At 45.4% G+C, this 21,692-nt stretch overlaps 1 protein-coding gene across 5 annotated transcripts in view; it reads left to right on the top strand.

Annotated features, from left to right (window-relative positions):
* The window catches only part of LOC134577144 (tyrosine-protein kinase STYK1-like), a 44,931-nt gene that overhangs the window by 20,755 nt on the left and 2,484 nt on the right, over positions 1–21,692 (top strand). For 3 of the 5 annotated variants that reach the window (XM_063435809.1, XM_063435812.1, XM_063435811.1), the window contains exons 2-8: positions 13,063–13,164; positions 14,661–14,801; positions 16,424–16,648; positions 17,215–17,396; positions 18,703–18,771; positions 20,829–21,046; positions 21,307–21,347. In XM_063435809.1, the coding sequence (XP_063291879.1) occupies positions 13,113–13,164; positions 14,661–14,801; positions 16,424–16,648; positions 17,215–17,396; positions 18,703–18,771; positions 20,829–21,046; positions 21,307–21,347 (928 nt within the window). In that variant the 5' untranslated portion in view covers positions 13,063–13,112. Of the gene's footprint in view, positions 1–8,338; positions 8,363–13,062; positions 13,165–14,660; positions 14,802–16,423; positions 16,649–17,214; positions 17,397–18,702; positions 18,772–20,828; positions 21,047–21,306; positions 21,348–21,692 lie in introns of those variants that run through there. The other 2 variants (XM_063435810.1, XM_063435813.1) reach the window with 2 other exon arrangements.

Genomic DNA, 21,692 nt, shown 5'->3' with positions numbered 1-21,692 from the left:
AATGCCGTTAAGAAGCAAAACGCGTTGGAGAGTAGATCTGGTGCTGCCCCGGTGTGTCCAAGCCATGTTATGTACATAAATAAAGTTACGATTCATGTGTTTTTATAGTCAATCTTTCTTTATTAAGAAGTTTTCAAGGGGTACAGAATAAAAAAAAAAGGGGGGGGGGGAATACATGTAATTTCACGTTTTAAATTATGCAGGTTCAAATTCGACCATATTGAACAAGTAATTATGCAATCTCAATATGCAACATGTCACACTGTATGCAACTATGTATAATAAAACTTTTGTACAGCAGTCGTATGTGACCCTTTCCATTACCGCTCGACATTGCTATCTGGAGTTGGGACGTCCCAACCGGACAAGTCATACATCATTCCCCTAAATTTCCAGCTTGCCGGGCCCACTTCCCGTGTCTGGTCTCTCTCTCTGGGATAAGGTGTACAGTCAGAGTATGCATCGTGATTCCCTGTCTCCGGTCAGCAGGCGTATCTACCTTTTGTAAGCATGTCTCTTTGTCTTATGTGTGTGCTGGGATGAGCCCATTACCCCCCTAGTGATGTATGGAATCTGTATACCATTGCTAAGTTATGGTGTTTGCATGGGAAGTGAGCCCATTATCGTGGTGTAATGGAACATAACATACAGTCGGCAGCCATCTCCAGTCCGTATTGGTGTTAATACCTCAACACATATATATATTGAAAAAGTGGTTCCATTACTCATGGGTTTGGAGAATACCTTTTTTACAAACTGTGGGGTTGTTCTGGGCAAGTCAGGTCCTACTACCTCGCCTTCGGTCTCTGTCCTCTATCCACGGGGTGGGGATTTTGTTCCCGGGGTATGTGAGTCTATTTCAGTGCGTCACAAGGGGTCGTAATTGTCAGGTGTTTGTATCCGTGGGTGTAGTCCTGCTTCTGATGGGTCACTGTCTATGTCTCGGGCGTCTAGTACCCTTGTGGTGCGGCACAAATATTGGTCTACCAAATATCTGCGGACCTAGGGGTCCAAGATCTCGACATGCCTCTCCGTTTCAGCCAGTGCGCCCTCGTCCAGCTGTGTGCGTTTGCCTTGCGCCTGAGTTATCTGCACAGCCGTAGTCATATGCATTGTGGAACATGTTGTGTGTGGAGCTAAGCTACGTGTATAATTGTTGGTTACCATAGTTCTGGTTAACCGTGGCGTATGTAGGTTTCTATGTACAAGAGTTGGGGTGGGAAAAAAGGGGGGGTTGGGAAGGGGGGGGGGTTCTCCACTCGAGGTGATGGCGGGCGGGGTCACATCCCCAATTCTCCCCGTCCAGCCAGCCGAGCGCACCCGGGGTTCCCAATCCGTTCGGAGGAGCTTAATATCTCTTATTGTCGCTCGACCTATCTACACTGTACGCGGTAGGGTAACATTTACCTCGGCTACCTTCCAGATATGTACATTAACCAGGGTGTCCAGGTTTGAAGATAGCGTTCTGTGGTTCCATGTAGTGATGCTGTCAGCTGTTCCATCCCGCGGATCTCCTCCACTTTGGCCATCCATTCCTGTGCAGAAGGTACCGTCACTGTCCTCCATTTCATAGGGATGAGAGATTTAGCGGCGTTCAGCAGATGTTTAGTCAGCGATTTTTTGTACTTCGATATGGATACCGGCGTGTGGTGCAGGAGTATCGGTAGCGGTTGGAACGGTAGATCCGGGTCTATGATGTCCGTGATCCGCTGGTGTACCTGTTGCCAGTACGGGACTACGAGTCTGCAGGACCACCAGATGTGTAGGTCCGTGCCGTCTTCTCCACCGCAGCGCCAGCAGGTCGCAGGGACCGATGGTATCATCCTGTGGATCCTTGCAGGGGTCCTGTACCAGTTGGTCAGTAGTTTAAAATTGAGCTCCTGCTGTTTGGAGCAGAGGGAGCTCTGGTGCGTTAAGACGTGAATTTTAGTCCATTGGGGGTCCGACAACAGCACACCCGTGCTCTCCTCCCAGCGCGTCACATGATTGAGGCGTATCGGTTGTTGTGATGACAGAAGCATTGCATAGAGGATCGAGATTCCTCTACAGAGATGTGCGCATTTCTTGCAGATTTGTTCAAATTCCGTGAGGGCTCTATGGAATAGTCGCCTCCCCTGTTGGGCTAGGTAGTATGTTTTGGTTTGGAAGTACCTGAACCTATCTAGTCCCGTAGGGGTGCGTTCCGGCATCAGATCCTGGAGTTGTTTCAGCTCGTCCTCTCCACACCATTGTCGCATATACGTCCACTCCGAGAGGCCGAAGGTCGCGATGTCCTGTGGTGATAGACCGCCCACTAGTTCCGGATTATGCGTTATCGGCGTTAGTGGGCCTGGGGTGGTGGTAAGCGTGAGGGTGATCCTGATGCGATACCAGGTTCGTAGGGTCGCCCCAACGAGCGGGTGACCACGTAGGTGTACGCTCGCTAGGGGGTCCCCAAGCCAAACCGCAGCCGGTAGCGTTCCAGCCATCTGAGCCTTCTCCATTTGTATCCATCTCTTATCGGATTTGGGTACGTGCCAATCCACTATGCGTTGGAGGTGGGTTGCCCTGTAGTAGTCTAAGAGTGAGGGGAGCCCCACTCCCCCTCGGGCCTTGGGCAGGCGCAGGTGTTGCTTTTTCAGTCTGGGGGTCCTAGATTGCCACACAAACTTGGTAATGGCTGTGTCCATTGATTTGAAGAAAGTCTGAGGTATGCCTATGGGGATGGCCTGGAACAGGTACAGTAGTCGTGGCAGGAGGTTCATTTTTATTGCGTTCATCCGGCCAAACCAGGAGACACATAGACCCGACCAGTGCATCATGTCCGACCGTAGTCTGTGGATCATAGGTTCGAAGTTTTGGGCATACATCTGAGTCAGGTCGGTGGACAGCCAGATCCCCAGGGCACCACTTGAATGCATATTGGGTCTTGAGATGAGTTGTCATTTCCTCTCCAGTTGTAACGGGTAGGGCCTCCGATTTATCAGTGTTCAACTTCATATTGGAGACCTGCCCGTATTCGTCAAAGGCCCTCAGGAGATTCGGTAGGGTGGCCAGGGGTTCGCTGACGAAGAATAACATATCATCCGCATATGCGGCTACCTTATGCTCCTGGCCTCCCAGGGTAAACCCCCTGATACCCCCATCCCGTCTGACCGCCCCCAGAAACGGCTCCATGGAGAGGGCAAACAGGAGGGGGGACAGTGGGCACCCCTGTCTCGTACCGTTGTGGATCCGCACTGGGTCCGACAGAGCTCCATTAACCCGGATCCTAGCGGAAGGAATCGTATATAGCGACGCTATCCACGTTATGAGGTGGGGTCCAAAACCCATCGCTCGGAGAGTTGCCAACATGAAACGCCAATCCACCCGATCAAAGGCCTTCTCCGCGTCTGTGGAAAGGAGGAGGACCCTCAGCCTGGAGCGCCGTGCCGCATGGATGACATTTAGGGCCCGTGTGGTGTTGTCTCTCGCCTCCCGACCTGGAATGAACCCCACCTGGTCCGGGTGGACCAAAGCAGGCACCACTCCTTTCATTCGAGTCGCCAGGATTTTCGTGAATAGTTTTAAATCAGCATTCAGGAGCGAGATTGGCCGGTAACTTGCGCAATTAGTGGGGTCCTTACCCTCCTTATGGATTATCGCAATTGTTGCCGTAAGGGCATCTCTGGGTAGGGTTGCGCCGTCTAGTATGGAATTGAGGCCAATGAGAAGCTTGGGTAAGAGCACTTCTCCAAATTCTTTGAAGTAACGGAGCGGTAGACCGTCCGGCCCAGGAGCCTTATTCAGTTTAGAGCCCTTCAATGCCGCCTGAAGTTCCTCGAGAGTGATCGGCGCTTCCAGACTGTCTGCCACCTCTTCGCTTAAGGTTTCCGTGACGTGGCGTTGTAGGTAGCTACTTATGCGTTCCTCTTGCCGATGGTGGTCTCTATCCCCGTCCTTAGGTGGTAAGTTATACAGGTCACTGTAGAAGCTATGGAATGCGTCTGTGATCCTATCTGGGAGCTGAGTTACCCCATGGGTTCTATGCTGTATTTTCGTAATTTGGCACTTACGACGTTGCTTTTGTAGCATCCGGGCCAAGAGTCGATCGCATTTATTCGAGTATTCATAAAAGAAGCGCTGCGATTTGCGTATCGTAAATTGGAGTTTCTGTTGTAGGATGTCCCTCAGTGCGCCTCTGGCGTCTAGTAGTGCCTTGTAGTTCTCCTCTGATTGGGTGTTTTTATGTGCAGTTTCCAGGGCCGCGATCCGTGATGTCAGGTCCTCGATTCGCAGTCGCTGTTGCTTCTGTCTATGAGTACATATTCTGATCAGCTCTCCTCGGATCACACATTTATGAGTTTCCCATATTGTCAATGCTGGGATTTCCGGGGTTTCATTCTCCTCGAAGAATCTTGTCAGTGTCGAACGGAGCTCGGCTGTAACCAGGTCATCAGTAAGGATGGACTCGTTCATCCGCCACTGTCGCTCCCTAGGTCGGAATAGAGGGGATTTGATTGTCGCCGTTATTGGGGAGTGGTCCGACCATCCCATGGGCCGGATCTCAGCCGTTAGCAGCAGAGGCAGTAGTTCTCTGGCAACGCAGATGTAGTCCAGTCTGCTATACGACTTATGGGCCGTTGAGTAGTAGGTGAAATCCTTCTCGTCCGGATGTAGGACCCTCCAGCTGTCCATGAGTCCCGAGTCCTGGAGCGCCCTACGGATCTCGTGGAGGTCCCGAGACGGGAGGGAGCTCGTACCCTTTGAGGTATCTATTCTCGGTTCCAGGGCGGCGTTCAAGTCGCCTGCTACAATAAGGAAACCTTCCCTGAACAGTTCAAGTTTGCGCAACGTTTTGCGGAGGAAACTAGACTGTCGGGCGTTTGGTGCATAGAGGCTAGCGAAGGTGTAGGTGTTGTCCGCAATCTTGCCCTTTATGAATAGATATCTCCCCATTTCGTCCGCTTTGGTCGCTGTGCATTCAAACGGAATCGTACTAGCAAACAGGATCGCTACCCCAGCCTTCTTGGCAGTATGGTGATTAGCGAAGAATCCTACCGGGTATCTCGCGTCCTTCAGGCTTGGTCCATCTGGGCCTCGAAAGTGGGTCTCTTGGAGGAACGCCACAGACACCCGTTCTGTCCAAAGGGAGCGTAGGAGATGAGACCTCCTTTCCGGGATGTTTAAGCCCCGGGTATTGCTCGACCAGACACGGAGGGGAGCGGGAGCGAACCCCGTCCCCACCATTCCCGGGGTGAGATTGGGGAGAAGGGAGGTCCGGGAGGGGGAGAGAGGGAAGGAATGTGATCTGCTCGATGCAGGTTCACAATGACTTGGCACCTGTGGTGGTGGTGTCGTGCGGGGTCTCTATGTGGGTAGAGTCCTACTTGCACCCACCAGTGTTAGGGGGGTGCCCGTCAATGGGGTACGTAGCCCTTTAGGCTCTGGTACAGTGTTCAGTTTACGAGTATGGTATGTGTTTGCAGAGAACTCTTAGGTGTGATTAAGATACCTGTCTGCGGACTAAGAAATCCTACTACAAGGTATGAAGCCCTGTCTATCAGGGTGTAATTATCACTAGTGTCGTGTCCCTAGGGGTAGTGATCAATATCCCTCCCCCCTGGCCGAGGGAGCGTAAGTGACACGGGAGGCATGTGGTCCGTATAGGACATTTTATAGTCGGATTTGTCGGATGATGGTGGGCGACTAACAGTGTCCCAGGGGCCGGGTCCGCCCACCAGGTCGTCGTTTGGCTGGGGGGGGAGTACCCTCCGCCCGGGGTTGGTGAGGGGGACGGTCAGTGTATCTATTACTTGCTTTAGCAAACCCTGTCAGCCTGCCCTCATAGTGTGGCCCGTCTCCCTTATCAGTATGTCCCCTGGCGAGGGTGGGGTGCATTTCCAGGTTGTCGCCTGGGGGGGGGGTGTCAGGGTCAGCCATCGTCCGGGGATCCCACGGGGGCGACTTCCGGGTTATCCTAAGAGGTCAGGGCCTAGTTCGGTAACACATTCCCTCCTCCTACGTCGTCACCTCTCCCTAACCGTCCATGTGTGGTAGGGGGTCCTATAGACATCCAAAGACTGCTTAAGCGGGTGACTGGGCGGTTCTGCACGTTATACCAAAAACATTAAAACTAGCAACAACATTAGTAAACTTAGCTCCCCCCGCCCCCACCCCCTAGGACCCCGTGACCCTCTCTTTGCTCCCCCATAACATCCGATATAAGTAGAGGTCCTTATGCGGATAAATGACCCCAGTCAGCCAGGGAGGTGAGGGGACGCCCATCCTGTAATAAAGGTGGTCGGGGCAGCTGTCAGCTCTTCTCGTTCACACAGCCGTGTTTATCTATGTGAAGCCTGGGGGTCTATGCGTCTTACATGCCCCAATCCCTAGTCTCACAAAACATTGATTGTCCCCCCTCCCCCCTGCAGCCCCCCACCCAAAAGGCCTGCTCTGGGGATTGGAGCCACACAATACGGCTGCTGGCTTCGGCCAGGGTTGTGGGGTACCGCCTGCAGACAAGGTCGCACCAAACTCAGACCCTTCCCCTGCATGCTATGCCCCTGCTTTGAGTCTCAGGGTTCGGCCTCACAGATCCCATCCCCCTCCCCAAGAGTCCAGCAAAGAGTCCCCCAACCCCTCAATAATCCTCAGCATTCACCATTCACGGCAGGACCCCTTAATCCCCCAAATCACTGTAAGCACTCACCAGTCCCCATGTCCAGGTCAGGGTCCGACTACTTTACTCTTCAGGGCCCTCCGGGCCTCCTCTCCGTTGTGGTTGCTCTATGCGGCCAGGCGCGATGTCGGATGGTCTAACAGGAGCCAGCGGGTCTCTCCTGGTGGCAGCGGCTTCGTCGAGGATCCAGTTTCGAACCCTTACTTGAGGGAGGCCCAGCGTCCGTTGGAGTCTCGGGACATCTTCCGGCCAGCGGGCCGTAAGCCAAGCGTTGCCATGCCTCGCCTGCAGGCTAAAGGGGAACCCCCAGCGATATTGGATTCTTTTTTCCCTTAGTGCGTTCGTCACAGGACGGAGGGCTCTCCTGGCATCGAGCGTCAGGCTAGATAAGTCTTGGTATAGGGAAATTTCCGCTCCCTGGTAGTTAATGGCAGGGAGCGCTCTCGCGGCCGCCATTATGTTATCTCGGAGTCCCGGCGTGGCTATGCAGCAGACCACGTCTCGTGGGTTCCCATCTTGCCTTGCTGGACCCAGGGCTCTATGCGCCCGCTCAAAATGTATGGTGGCTGGGGCTTGTGTTCCCAAGATCTGCCGGAAGAGATCGGTCAGCGAGGTGTGAAGCGGTACATTACCCTCTTCAGGCAGGCCGCGGACCCTGATGTTATTGCGTCTGCTTCTGTTCTCTAGGTCCTCCACCTGCCTGCGGATGGCGAGGAGCATGTTACCTTGCCTTGTCACTGCTACTTCTGTGGCCCTGTGTTGGTCCTCGCTACCTTGTACCGCCGTCTCCATTTCGTCTACGCGGTGTTCTAGCGTGGTAAGGTCCGTGCGGAGGCCAGCCAGTTCCTCTCGAAGCGCTGTGCGCAGTTCCTGAACTATGGCTCCCCTGTCAGCTTTGGAGAGCATGTTAGCAGAGATCCGGGTAAGTTCTGTTCTGATGAGGGCAAAATCACTTGCCTGGGTGTCTCCCGTCTGCATTTCTCCTGTGCTCACTGAGCTTGGTGATGTGGGCGCCATCTTGGCCGCATGCTGCGGCTCCCTGGGATCCGACGGTGTTGCTACAAAATCGTCCATCGGACCTGTGTATCTCCTCGGGGAGTTGGTCCCCGATGTCTCCGGGGCTAGGTGCTTCTTTGTTCGGACTATTAGTACCCGTGTTAATGCTGTTTTTAAGCTTAATTTCGGCCAGGGGTGCGGAGCTGATTCACTGAGCGTCCTGCACCATGCTCGTCCAGGCCACGCCCCCTCACGATTCATGTGTTTTTACCGATCGAGTAGATAGTGTATTTTCTTTCATCATGTTCAAAGCAACGCTGGAACCTGCAGATTCTTCACAATTGGTGCCGCAATTCATTTATGCATGGTATACTGGTCTCCAGTGGATGTTTTTTATATTCTTTGTTGAGCTCATATGCATACACCTACCCAGAATCCCTTGCAGAAGTGAAAGCTACTGTTAAAGTGAGATTTCTGTGGGAACAGCAAGTCTTATGGCTTGACTGGTGTGTGTTTGTGTAATAACTATCCACTTACTTCAGGTGGAATGGATTTTCATAGGGCCTTTGGTATGTATCAGTTTACTTAGTGAGAGAAGTGACGTGGAAATGGCATGGCCGCTGTGGAGTGTGAATGATGGCTACACTGAGAGGACTCGTAATGCTTATACGGAACTATCAGAAAACCTGATTTCTTTGATTATGTGATGGTTAGAAGCATGAGGAGGTAATGTCTCAGTATACAAAAATACAATGTGTGCTGGCACTCAGTCACGTCATAGGTGCAGGTATTCGAGGTTAACCCCAAAACAACCTCATAATGTCAAACACAAATAGATATGAATACCGCACTCAAATATATGACAAATCTCAATAACAAACGTTAGTAATAATGCAATTAATGTATTATTCTTTTAACTTACTATGGAAAATATAGATAATTAATTCATCGGATGTATAGTTGCATTCATTTCATCTTCTATACAATAGCTATTTACAAATAATTACAAGATCCTCCATAAATACTATTAGCTTGTGCACAATGTTAAGTTCATTGTATGTGTATATGTGCAGTTGGTAATGATCCCACTGGTGCTGTAGAGGCAACAAACAACGTTTCAGCACAGTACCAAATACTGCTGCCTATATGAAGTAAAAAAAAAAATGAAAAAAATGTGAAAAACAGAAAAAGACAAATAATAAAGTCCTGATATGCTACAGTTTAAAAAGAGTGCACTGTAGAGATCTCTATATATGGGTGGATCTCACCAATCTGGATGTTCTCTTAGTATGACGAGTTGAGAAGACTGGATGATTTTGAAGTACAATATACAGTATCAGGGATAGGCAAACTTCGGCACTCCAGATGGGAGGTGTAGTCCAAAACATCTGGAGTGTTGAAGGTTGCCTATGCCTGCAGTAGATGATAATGAAGAGGATGAATCTTCCTGCTGAGACACCATCTGATGTAAAGATCACCTCACCGACTCCCGGTGTGTATACGTGTGGTCAGTGTTGCAGACACTATAGACATCTCTATAGTGCACTATCTTTTTGGACTGCCGTATTTGGTACTGTGCTGAAACGTTGTTTGTTGCCTCTACAGCACCAGTGGGATCCTTACCAACTGCACATATACACATACAATGAACTTAACATTGTGCACAAGCTAATAGTATTTATGGAGGATCTTGTAATTATTTGTAAATAGCTATTGTATATAAGATGAAATGAATGCAACTATACATCCGATGAATTAATTATCTATATTTTCCATAGTAAGTTAAGAGAATAATAAATAAATGGCATTATTACTAACGTTTTTTATTGAGATTTGTCATATATTTGAGTGCGGTATTCATATCTATTTGTGTTTAACTCAGTATAGTTTCAAAGCTTATTACTTTGTCCATTTAACTTTGCAGAGTAACACGTTTTAACATTTACTAAAACTATTCATTCTCATGTTAATTCCCTTTTAAAGGTAATTAACCTTAGGGCAGTTGTGTCCAAAAAATGTTGGGTCATTCACATTCCATAAACATTAATGTATATTTACACACGGGGAACAAACGCTTCCAGGAATTCTAATCTTTTATTTAAATGGACGTAGAGATAACCGCATACCTCCCAACATTTCAAATCTTTTATTTTAGGGGTGTGAGTGGGGGTGTCCTGAGAAATTGTAGGTGACTTACTAATAACAATGTATGCATCTAAAATGTAATTTATAACTGGGACAATGTGTCTTATTTACACAGAGTGATTTCTAAACACATTTATTGTAGTGATTTAAACGCTATGTAACTGGCCTGTTTATGAAGTGATACTTCTTGGCTCCTAAATGGCAGCCAGATTTCTCTTGTCGCCAGCTGTTATCTCTCATATGAAAGGAAACCTCCAACCCATAAAGAACTTCATCTTGCTGACATGCTTTATGAAGAAAGTGTCCCCTATTTTTACATTTTACAAAAGTGAAGATTTCAATAAATGTTAGCACTTCTAAATCTTGTTACACCCCCTGGCTGCTGGCTGTCAATTAGACAACCGATCCTCTTACTTCCTGGGTTTTTAGCTCAGTGGAAATAAACTCAAGAGGCAGCAATTGCCCAGAGCACCTGCCTTGTAAAGACTCCTCCTTTATTTATTTTGCTGTAGGTGAAATCTCCTCTTCAAGTTTAGATGTTATCATATCCTCTAGAATGTAAGCTCATTGAGCACGGCCCTCCACCTCTCTGTTCCTGTACGTCCAGTTGTCTGGTTACAATTACATGTCTGTTAGTCCACCCATTGTACAGCGCTTTGGAATCTGATGGTGCTATATAAATAATAAAATAATTATAATAATAACTCCCTCTGAAATGCCTTTTTTTCCAATATAGATAAGTTTTCCAGTCTCTCATTAAAATCTTCCATTCCCCTTGTTTATTTTGTAGCCCACCTCGGCATTTAATTCCACTTCCATAATCCGTCTTTAGAACCAGTGTCCAAACTTGCACCTTATATTAAAGATATACCATTATTTTGTAAACATGCAAAATAGTTTTTGATCATATGAAGTAATACCCCTCCTTATGCATGATATTACCTTACTGGCATTTTCAACAGGTGATTTAGAGTTGATTTCTTTTTTGCTGATTTAGTTGATTTGCCTACGGCAGCACATGAATGCTAGATACTGAGAGGCAGCCTTTCATGTCCTGCCCATCAGCCTGCTGACGTTATTGAGTAGAGGAAAACATGCTGGATCGTGCAGCCAGATACGATGCATCAAGAAATGCCAGATATGACAATGCTGTCTTCGTGTTTCATAATAATTTTAGTTTTTTTATGTTTTAGATTGTCTAAAATTAGACTGGGTTGGAAAAACAGAATAATTATTGACCCGTGAATGCCTCTACCCTCTGTATATTACAGTTAACTCACCGCCATGTGGCTCTTGAACAGTTCAATGCACTTTGAGCCTCATAAATTGCAAAACCATTTATTGATTGGGTTTGGACAAATGTCTGATAAATGAAATGTAATCGCATTGAACGCGTAATCCCCTTAGAAGAAACTTCATGTTGTAAAAAAGAAAAGAAAGAGATTACGATGTTTGAGCGAAGATATCACGATTCTGGGTCATATAGATCCTAAAAATATCCTGGCCTAACATTTACATTGAAAACAGTTACTTTTGCACTATCCAAAATCCCTATGCAAATTTAATTAACAAGAGGTTTTTAGAATGCTAAAAACCACCAGTTATTTAAATGTGATTGTAAAAACCACCAGTTATTTAAATGTGATTGTAAAAACCGCCAGTTATTTAAATTAGGGATTTGGACTAGCGCGCAAGTAACTGTTTTCTTTAGTTTTTATTGTATGTTTTGGGGCTGATATGCACTATAGTCATGGCTGCCGGCCAGGAGTAGTGGGAGTTTGAGCGCAGGACTTATTTTTGTAAAATTTACATTGCACTTTGAATTCTTGGCACTTTACACTTTAGTGAATAATGCTGAAGGGGAATTTCAAATTTTAGATCAAAATAACAAAATTAGATCATTTTCTGTGTAAGCGATTTATGCAGTTCAACTATACTGACCGAAAATGGGAAATTCACCCTGTATTTAATTTGAATTTCCTACTAAATTACACTTGACCGAATAACACTTTAAAAGACTAATCAGTGGATCAAAGCTACATTGGAGAAAACTCTAAACTCAACATATTAACAGTTAAGCCGTTTTAGTCCAAATTTTGCAGGACCGTTGAAATTCACAGTATAGTAAATAACTACTAGATACATATCAGGGGGTTGTATCTTAAACAGCTAATGCAATATATAATTATAGACAGTTCTTCATAAGACTTTATTAAATGCTCAGAAATGACGTTTTTTGTTGTTTTTTTGGGGGTTTTTTAAGCTGAACAGCGGCCATTTTGAAACATGGCCGCACAGTATTTTAAATGGCTGAGAGAGGCCATTGGTAGGGCTTTCCCAGGGTATTTTAGGTGAACTCATGGAACTAGATATGAAAATTAAAACAAAAATGATATATCTATCTGACATAGACTGAATTGTAATGTGTAGTTTAAATAAACTTTATTGCTTTATTGCTGTGAAGTTGTGTGAACAGTGCTAAATAGGGACTGTTTCTCTTAAACTGGGACACTTGGAAGGTATGGCCATATATAAAAAGATGGTCTTATGCAAAATAAAGATCTGCAGCACAAGTATTAAATTAGAAGTCATGGGGAGGGCTCGTCACCCATAGAGATAATCTACTGACAAGCAAAGGTCAGTTTTATTCATCATTATCTAAAGTTCAAGTGTACAGCAGGCCCGGTGCTAGCGCAGATAGAGCTCACTGTCAGTAATAAATAGATAAAAGCTGTACCTGGCAGGTTTATCTGCTCAGCTGACTTACATTATAGCTTTACTGCATAGATAACAAGCAGAGACCTTCAGTAAAGCAGCGGAACTCCGCCCACTGCGCCAGTACACTTGCCAAGAGGGGTATCTGAAAGAAAGAGCAAAGCAGGCCATTATATTCATGTTTAATGTAAACCTACAGAGTTATTTACTGGGTAGATAGAACAAACAAGAGGCTGTGCAAAAAGTTGCTGTGTGCACACCAAGGGGCTACTGGTATTTATCTGAAGGACAGAATATCACAAACGTTTCGGGTATTCCCTTTCTCAATGCACCATGTCCCTAGAGTTATTTACTGAAGTGACCGAGAACTGCCAGGAATTTCAGAATTTAGGTCACAATAGCCAATTTCACCAATTCTCCAAGTCGGTTTGGTTTTTAGTTTGGTTATCTTGTCTTTAAATACCCAGCATTTCTCACTATAGCAAATAACCCTGCTTGTTTTAATGAGATACTCGTGGATTGGAGCAGAGATAGTCATACTCATTACTCATTTACCTCTCTTACAGTCAGAACGTCTGGGCGCCTTCTTCTAACCTCTGGCTGGTGACAGCCCCCCATGGACCCGGTCCAGCGGTCCTCAAACAGCTCTACGGGGGAATTCCAACGAAGTAAGTTACTTTTTGAACCCCAATATTTACCATGCACCCCAATATTACATCAGTTAGTTCATATACCCCTCTGTTACACATTGTTACAAACTGCACCCCAATATTGTACCAAGTCATTCCACCATGTACCCCTATTCTGCACTCAAGTGTTACACCAAATGACTCCCTTCATATACCTCATATATCTTGATATTACTCCATATTACACTGTGTATCCCGGTATTACACCGCGTTGCCCCATTTTACTCAATAATTAACCAAACTGCTCTATGTAACCCAGTTTACAGCGTATTTCCCAAGTTTCCCGTCACTCCTTTATATATGTATGTGTCGAAAGGCTGTGGCTGTTTTGGGATTATGCCCTGGCGCTCCTTTAGCTCTTGTAATAGCAGAACAACTGTGGAGCAAACATGATATGGTGTGCCCTTTATTAACCATCTTAAGGTAGCATTAGGGAGGTATATGGGTTAGTGTTAGGGTAGTTAATGGTTAGTGATAATGCAGTATACATGTTAATGCATACCTCCCAACACCCCTGATTTTGTTGGAACAGTCACGATTTTTGGGTTCTCTCCTGCTGTTCTGACTTTGTTCCTTAGTGTAGAATAAATGGGTTTTATTCTATTCGATGATAACGATGTACCTGGTGGGATAACAGGTTTTCCTAATTTAGCACCCATTATTTGCATGACTGAATGCCTCACTAAATTAATTAACCCATATCAGTTGAGCGTTCACTATAATATTTTGTGCAAATTTTGTTCCTTAGTGTTCCGCTTTTGGGGATGCCAAAGCCAAAAGCTTAGCGCAGGTGCATCAATAGGTGCCCTTGTGCTACACTGAGGGATTTAGGATCCTGCACACAGCACTGAAACTGCCCTCAGTGGGCTGGTCTGGCTGATTGACAGGCAGCCTGGCATTCATTCAGACCCAGCCCTGTTCACCAGTGCCAGTGAAGCAATCACGTCACTGTCCCATCCTTTCCCCCCTCCCACCAACGTCCCAATTCACGGGGCGCTGACGTTGAGAGCTCAGGTTAATGGTAAGTGTTAAGGTAGTATTGCGGTTACAGGGATGTCTTTACCCTTAGTGCAGAACTCGTACATATTGGGTCCCTGCTGACTGAGATTAGTGGGCGACGGGCGTCACAGTCCTGGGCAACAGTGGGCGACTGCTGCCATTAAAATGGTGTCAGCTGCCACTCGGGAGTGTAACTCCTACTAACATTGGACAGACTGCGAGATGTACGTCCCCTATTCTGCATAAAATTAGGTAAATAAAATGCTAAGTATCTAAATATAAACCATTAGAAATGGGGCTTTTTGCGAGGCTCTGAATTTAACCCAAATTGCAAAAATCCATATGAAATTGAATTTGGGTTTTCACTAAAGAACATTTTCAGGGTTATTCTGTTACAGGGTTATTTACTAAAGGTAAAAATGAATAAATATAAAGTGTGGATTAAAAGGGAGCTCTTGGCTATATTCTCGTTTCAGATGAAAATGGTTGGCAGAATTCCGTTATCATTATCCCCACGTTGCTGTCAGCATCCACACTGATTGTGGTAATCGTTATTTTATGGAAATCAATAAGGAGGAAAGGGGAAAAGAAACGTGTGTCTGTCAGCGATGACACAGGTAACCCAGCGACCCACCTACCCAAATACAGAGACATTCGCTGTACCCGCTGTACTATAACCCTGTACCCTGGCACTACTCTACCCCCTGTATTTTAACCCTGAACCCCTTTATTATATCTCTCTACCCCCACATTGTGCTTTCTAGCCCCTGTACTATAGCCCTGTACTCTTTCATGATATCTCTTTAATCCCACCTTATTACCTGGCACTATATCCCTCTACCCCCTGCAATCCCTGCATTATATCCATTTATCCCCACATTGTAAACTGGCACTATATCCCTCTACCCCTTCATTATATCACTTTACCCCTCTTATTCCCCCCACACATTATAACCCTACTCTATAACCCTGTATCCCCCCCCCCTTTGCGTTTTAACTGTGCACTACAAATTTGTACATCTCACATTATTATACCCTCTAATCTCTGTACTACTGCACTGTAACCCTCAGCTGTAACAGTGTATCCCCCCTGCGTTATAAATAAATATAATATACTCTCTGTACCACTGTACTATAACCATTAGCTATAACTGTGTATCCCCCCTGCGTTATAAATAAATGTAATATACCCTCTTCTCTCTGTACTACTGTACTATAACCCTCAGCTATAACAGTGTATCCCCTCCTGTGTTATAAATAAATATAATATACCCTCTACTCTCTGTACTACTGTACTATAACCATTAGCTATAACTGTGTATCCCCCCTGCGTTATAAATACATATAATATACCGTCTACCCTTTGTATTACTGTACTATAGCTGTACACCCCCCCCCCCCGTGTTATAAATAAATATACTATGCACTCTTTACTTTAACCCTGAGCAATAACCTTGGAGTCCCCCCCCCCCCCCACCCTGTCCGTGTTATAAATAAATAGACTATACCCTCTACCCTTTGTACTATAACCCTGTGCTGCCTGCATGACATGTGCACAGACGTTATTCGGCATGTGCAAAATTATAAATAAAAACACAGACACCGCTTATTCTGTTGGAGTACAACGTCCACAGCTTTATTAATTATAAAATATTTAGATTAACAATTTAGGGTCATTGTCAACAGTAATAACTCCGTTCCTCTCGATCCCAAATACCCCTGACAATGACCCTACCAAAACAATACAAACATAACAATTGATACATAACGAATAACACCTGGCCTACCAAAGAGGCCCCCAACATTTGTTTACCTGCAGGGGTGTACCCAGACACCCCTACACCTCTAGGTTCGTCGCCACCGACGGGCTAGAACCTACCAAACACTTTAACTTCCGGCCTACTCCAGCCTAGACCTTGGCATAACACATTCATAACCCCAAATAGCCAGTTTACCCAAGCCCTATTTCCCGCCGCTGTGACCAAACGGGAACTACCACAAAACATAAAACAAAGGGAGGGTGGGAGGGACAATTCACAGGTAAGGGCAGCTCAGATTAGAATGGCCTCAACCTAAAATGGCCGCTATTTAAACTACCCCTCTCCTCCCCACACTAGCTGGCCCCACCCCCTGACCTCCAGTTCACCTGCCAACTTTCTGGCCCTGTCAAGGCCCACTCCCCCCCTGCGTTGCTCCGTGGGCTACATTCTAACTGTGCATTTTAACCTTGTGCACCCAGCAGCTGACTTGGGCGGAGAATGGGCAGTTAATAATGCAGCTACTTACGAGAACTTCCCCGAGGTTGTAGACCCAATCCTGAAGAAATGGGAGATGCCAGATGGGTGGCAGATCACCGACCAGGTGGTTATTTGCAATGGACAATATGGCCCTATAAGTCGTGCCTCCCTGGTTGGAGAGGGGGTCGCTGATGGCAAACAGGATGTAGTCCTAAAAGAACTATCTGGTGAGTAAGTTTGGAATATTGCTTCCCATATGACCAGAGGATTATTCCCAGTTTTTGTCTCCGTGCCTCCCAGTTGTCTTGATTCTTTAAGGTTACTTTGCATATTGACCAGCTGTCCTAATTATTTTCAGGAATGTCTCCATACCTTTTAACTGTCAGGGTTCATCCCGGTTATTCTTCCTCCATAAACTGTCCCAGTTTTGCCAAACTATTTTTCCTTACAGTTATCTCCCCACTATTCTGGTCCTTCGCGGTTATTTTTCCATACCTTCCAACTGGCCTAAATCTGAGGGACTTATCAAGTAATTTTACAACACCTTAATATTTAACTGGAGGGAGTAATTGTAAGGAGTAGGGAACGATAACCTGTAGAGAGCAATGAAAGGAGTACTTGTAGGGTGTATGAAGGAGATGCATGTAAAAATTGGACGAGTATCTATAAGGAATGCAATATTGCAATATATGTGCTCTCCATCTTGACATGAAGAGAGTGCTCTTATTGAGGTCATAATAGTAAATTGTACTGGTGCAGTGAGTAAGTCTATTAATTGTGAGTCTTTGTTCAGAGGATTTCAGTCCAGGCGAAGCCCAGGACTTTACTGACCTCATGAAGTTTCACATCCAAGTTTGTAATCACGAGAACCTGGTGAAGATGCTGTGTTGCAAGATTGAAGCGAGACCGCTTTGTCTTGTTTTGAAAGCCATGAACCTCGGAAATCTACTCTCATTTCTGTGGCGATCTCGTCAGGTAATGTAGCTCGTAGCTCGGTGCTGTGTAAGAACAGAGGAATACTGCATAGAATTCTCTATAGAGACTCACATAATTCAGAGTATCTTCATTGTCTCACAATATACCCAAATGAAGGCCTTGATTCGATATTTTTAGATACACTTTTCAAATTATCTAATATTTTTGGATAAACATTTAAAATAATTTAATATTTTGAAAAATGTTTTTATACTATATTTTTTTATATATTGATTTTTATATTACATTTGATATATTTTTTGGTAATGATATTACTTTTTTGCGCTGTGTTCCTTACCACAGTATACATATAACTGCTGTTTAATCACAGATTAACCCCTTAAGGACACATGACGTGTCTGACACGTCATGATTCCCTTTTATTCCAGAAGTTTGGTCCTTAAGGGGTTAAACCATTCCTGTCACAGCAAGGCAGCAATGATGAATTCCTCGTAAGACTCCTATTCTCTCACTTTGTGTATATCAGCCCATTGTGAGCTTATACAAGGTTCTGAATTATGTGAGTGAACAGTAACATACTGATATAAAATATTGAATCACAATTTAACAAGCTACACTATTTGTAACCTATGGAATAGAAAATATAGGCTGAGCATATTACGCATGATGTTTACAGCACACATTCCATGTTTAGATTTGGTTTAAAATGGTAAAATTACTTTTGTTTCAGCAGTCAGACATTTTCCACCGCTAACAATATACAGTATTTCTACATTTTTGTTTCTACCATGTACAACTTAAAGGGATACTCTAAGCACTGAAACAACTTTAGCTTAATGAAACAGTTTTATAGAGCAGTCTCACTGCCCAATTCTCTGCCATTTAGGACTTATATCACTTTGTTTATGTAGCCCTATATACACTTCCCCTGCCTTTGACTCACACAGCCAACATGAAAAAAAGGACAATCAGATCTTACAGCACACTGTGTTTAATTTAGAAGTGTTTATCTCCTGCTCTGTTCATTGAACTTTAATCAAACACAACATGCTGCTGCAGGAACCAGCAGAGTATTAACAAAAATGTAATTCCAATTTAAACAAAAATGCACAATTTAAACATTAAAGCTCTCTTTACAGGAAATGTGTTGGGAGACTGTTTAAGTCACATGTAAGGAGGCGTGGCTAGGGCTACATAAACAAAGCAATGTTACTCCTAAATGACAGTGGCACAATCAATTCACCAAAACTGTTAAGCTAACGTTGTTTTAGTGTCTATAGTATTCCTTTAAATCATAAAGACAAAAGCGCATATATGTCATTACAACCTATTACCTTCCTTTTAGGGTGACAATGGAAGTAGAGTCACAGAGAAGTGGATCTTTCACACAGCTACCCAGGTGGCGAGTGCTCTGGTAGTTATTATTATTATTACCGTTCAGTTAATACAGTTTTTTACCTTTTTACATGGGCCCAAATTAGCCATGTGACATTGGTGTGGTAATCTATTCTTCCGGTTTTCTTTTCTAATTATTTCAATAATGTCACAAGTTAATTCTGTAAACCATCTTCATTGGACTCTTCTGATTGATATATTGTGCCTCCTCTAACTATTAAAAACCCAAAACCTAAAATATTGCTAATAGGTTTCTGGAAACGGTGTCTTGGATTTAAAGCCGGAGTCCAGAAACAGGCACCAGCTTTGTCCCTTTTTTAATATTTGAATTTATAAAAGAATGTACATGATTTTCTTAATATCTGGTGGGGTGGGTTGGGGTGCGGGGGAGAGGGGAGAGGGGAAGGGCAACTTTCTAACTAGTTCTTCTAAAAAATAGAAAATGACCCCTGTTCAAAAGTCTGCATACCCATAGTTCTTAATACTGTATAATGCCCCCTTTAGCATCAATAACAGCGTGCAGTCTTTTGTAATAGTTGTCTATGAGGTCCCTAATTATTGCAGGTGGTTTAGCTGCCCATTCCTCTTGGCAAAATGCCTCCAGGTCATGCAAAGTTTTTGATCGTCTTGCATGAACTGCACGTTTGCAATCTCCCAAGAGTGGCTCAATGATATTAAGGTCAGGAGACTGTGATGGCCACTCCAGAACCTTCACCTTTTTCTGCAGTAACCACTGGAGGGTCAACTTGGCCTTGTGCTTAGGGTCATTGTCATGCTGGAAAGTCCAAGAGCATCCCATGAGCAGCCCTCGTGCAGAAGAATGCAAATTGTCTGCCAATACTTTCTGATAACATGCTGCATTCATCTTGCCATCAATTTTCTCAAGAATCCCCATGCCTTTAGAGCTCACAGACCCCCAAAACATCAGTGAGCCACCACCATGCTTCACAGTGGGGATGGTATTCTTTTCACTATAGACCCGTCTCCAAACATAGCGCTTATGGTTGTGACCATAAAGCTCTATTTTGGTCTATTTTGTAACTGAGGGGGGAGGTGATATATACCTCAGGCTGCACTGAGGGGGGGGGGGGGGGTTGATATATACCTCAGGCTGTGCTGAGGGGGGTGTTGATATATACCTCAGGCAGTGTTGAAGGGGGGTGTTGATATTATTATTATAATTATTATTATTGATATATACCTTGGGCTGCACTGAGGGGGAGGTGATAAATACCTTAGGCTGCACTGAGGGGGGGTGTTGATATATACCTCAGGCTGCACTGAGGGGGGAGGTGATATATTTCTCAGGCTGTGCTGAGGGGGGGAGATGATATAACTCAGGCTGCACTGAGGGGGGTGTTGATATATACCTCAGGCTGTGCTGAGAGGGGGGGGGGGTGTTGATATATACCCCAGGCTGCACTGAGGGGGGTGTTGATGTATACCTCAGGCTGTGCTGAGGGGGGGTGTTGATATATACCTCAGGCTGTGCTGAGGGGGGGGTGTTGATATATACCTCAGGCTGTGCTGAGGGGGGTGTTGATATATACCTCGGGCTGTGCTCAGGGGCGGTGTTGATATATACCTCGGGCTGTGCTCAGGGGGGGTGTTGATATATACCTCGGCCTGTGCTCAGGGGGGGTGTATATATATACCTCAGGCTGTGCTGAGGGGGGGTGTTTATATATACCTCAGGCTGTGCTGAGGGGGGGGGGTGTTGATATACACCTCTGGCTGCGCTGAGGGGGGATGTTGATATATACCTCAGGCTGGACTGAGGGGGGTGTTGATATATACCTCAGGCTGTGCTGAGGGGGGTGTTGATATATACCTCAGGCTGTGTGGAGGGGGGGTGGTGTTGATATATTTCTCTGGCTGCACTGAGGGGGGGGTGTTGATATATTTCTCTGGCTGCACTGAGGGGGGGGTTGATATATACCTCGGGCTGTGCTGGGGGGGGGTTGATATATACCTCGGGCTGTGCTGGGGGGGGGTGATATATACCTCGGGCTGCGCTGTGGAGAGAGGTGTTAACCTCCCGTAAATAAAATAAACCATTTCCTTTTCCTGTTGTAGGAGTATCTGTCAGGAACACATAGCCTTGTCCATGGGTTTGTGGCAGCATGCAATGTTCTGATCCACGAGGATATGACTGTGGAGCTTTGTGGCCTTGGTTTGACCGCGATAATGCACCGGACTGGGAGCATTCCAGCCAGGCGAGCGGCCCAAGTGCCACTAAAGTGGCAGTCACCAGAAAGGTTAAGCGGAGACACCCCCACAGAGAAGAGCGACATGTGAGTTTAATCAATGTCTGTTTATCAGAGGGTTATTATTTTATTCAGTATTTAATTTATTGGATGAAATACTGGCCGCCATCAGACCCCCTACATTTCATGCTCTCACAGACTCTTTTCTCATACAACACTAGACTAGTCTGGCCACGGAGAGCGGGCCACGGAGAGCGGGCCACGGAGAGCGGGCCACGGAGAGCGGGCCACGGAGAGCGGGCCACGAGACAGATTCTTTATTAATACCGATGTTTCTTTTTCTCCAGGTGGTCCTTTGGGATTTTACTCTATGAGATGGTCACCTTAGGTATGTACTAGAAGAAGATGAAAATATTAGCTAATCATGTGCGTAACATTTTTGTGTTCCATGGTAGTCACGTTATCTAGAGTTTATGCTGCGTACATGTTTGTATTAAATGGTCAGACTAGTTAGATTTCTATATAACTGGGTCAAACAAAAGGTAGATGCAGCTCGTAGAATGTCCTTGTGGAGGTATATGTAATGACAAAAGGAGAAACAGAAGGAACCAATCATGTAGTAAGTTAAAACATCTTTATGGAGTAAGGGTGAAGTAAAAAATGTGCACTCACACTTTATTGAAGCTTCAATTCCGCTCCAACTGGTGCGACCTGGGCGGACTAATTCCCACCT

This window comes from Pelobates fuscus, chromosome 11, assembly GCF_036172605.1.
Source record: "Pelobates fuscus isolate aPelFus1 chromosome 11, aPelFus1.pri, whole genome shotgun sequence".
Classification (NCBI taxonomy): Eukaryota; Metazoa; Chordata; class Amphibia; order Anura; family Pelobatidae; genus Pelobates; species Pelobates fuscus.
The sequence above is the reverse complement of the archived record's forward strand: the minus strand, read 5'-3'. Positions and strand labels throughout refer to the sequence as shown.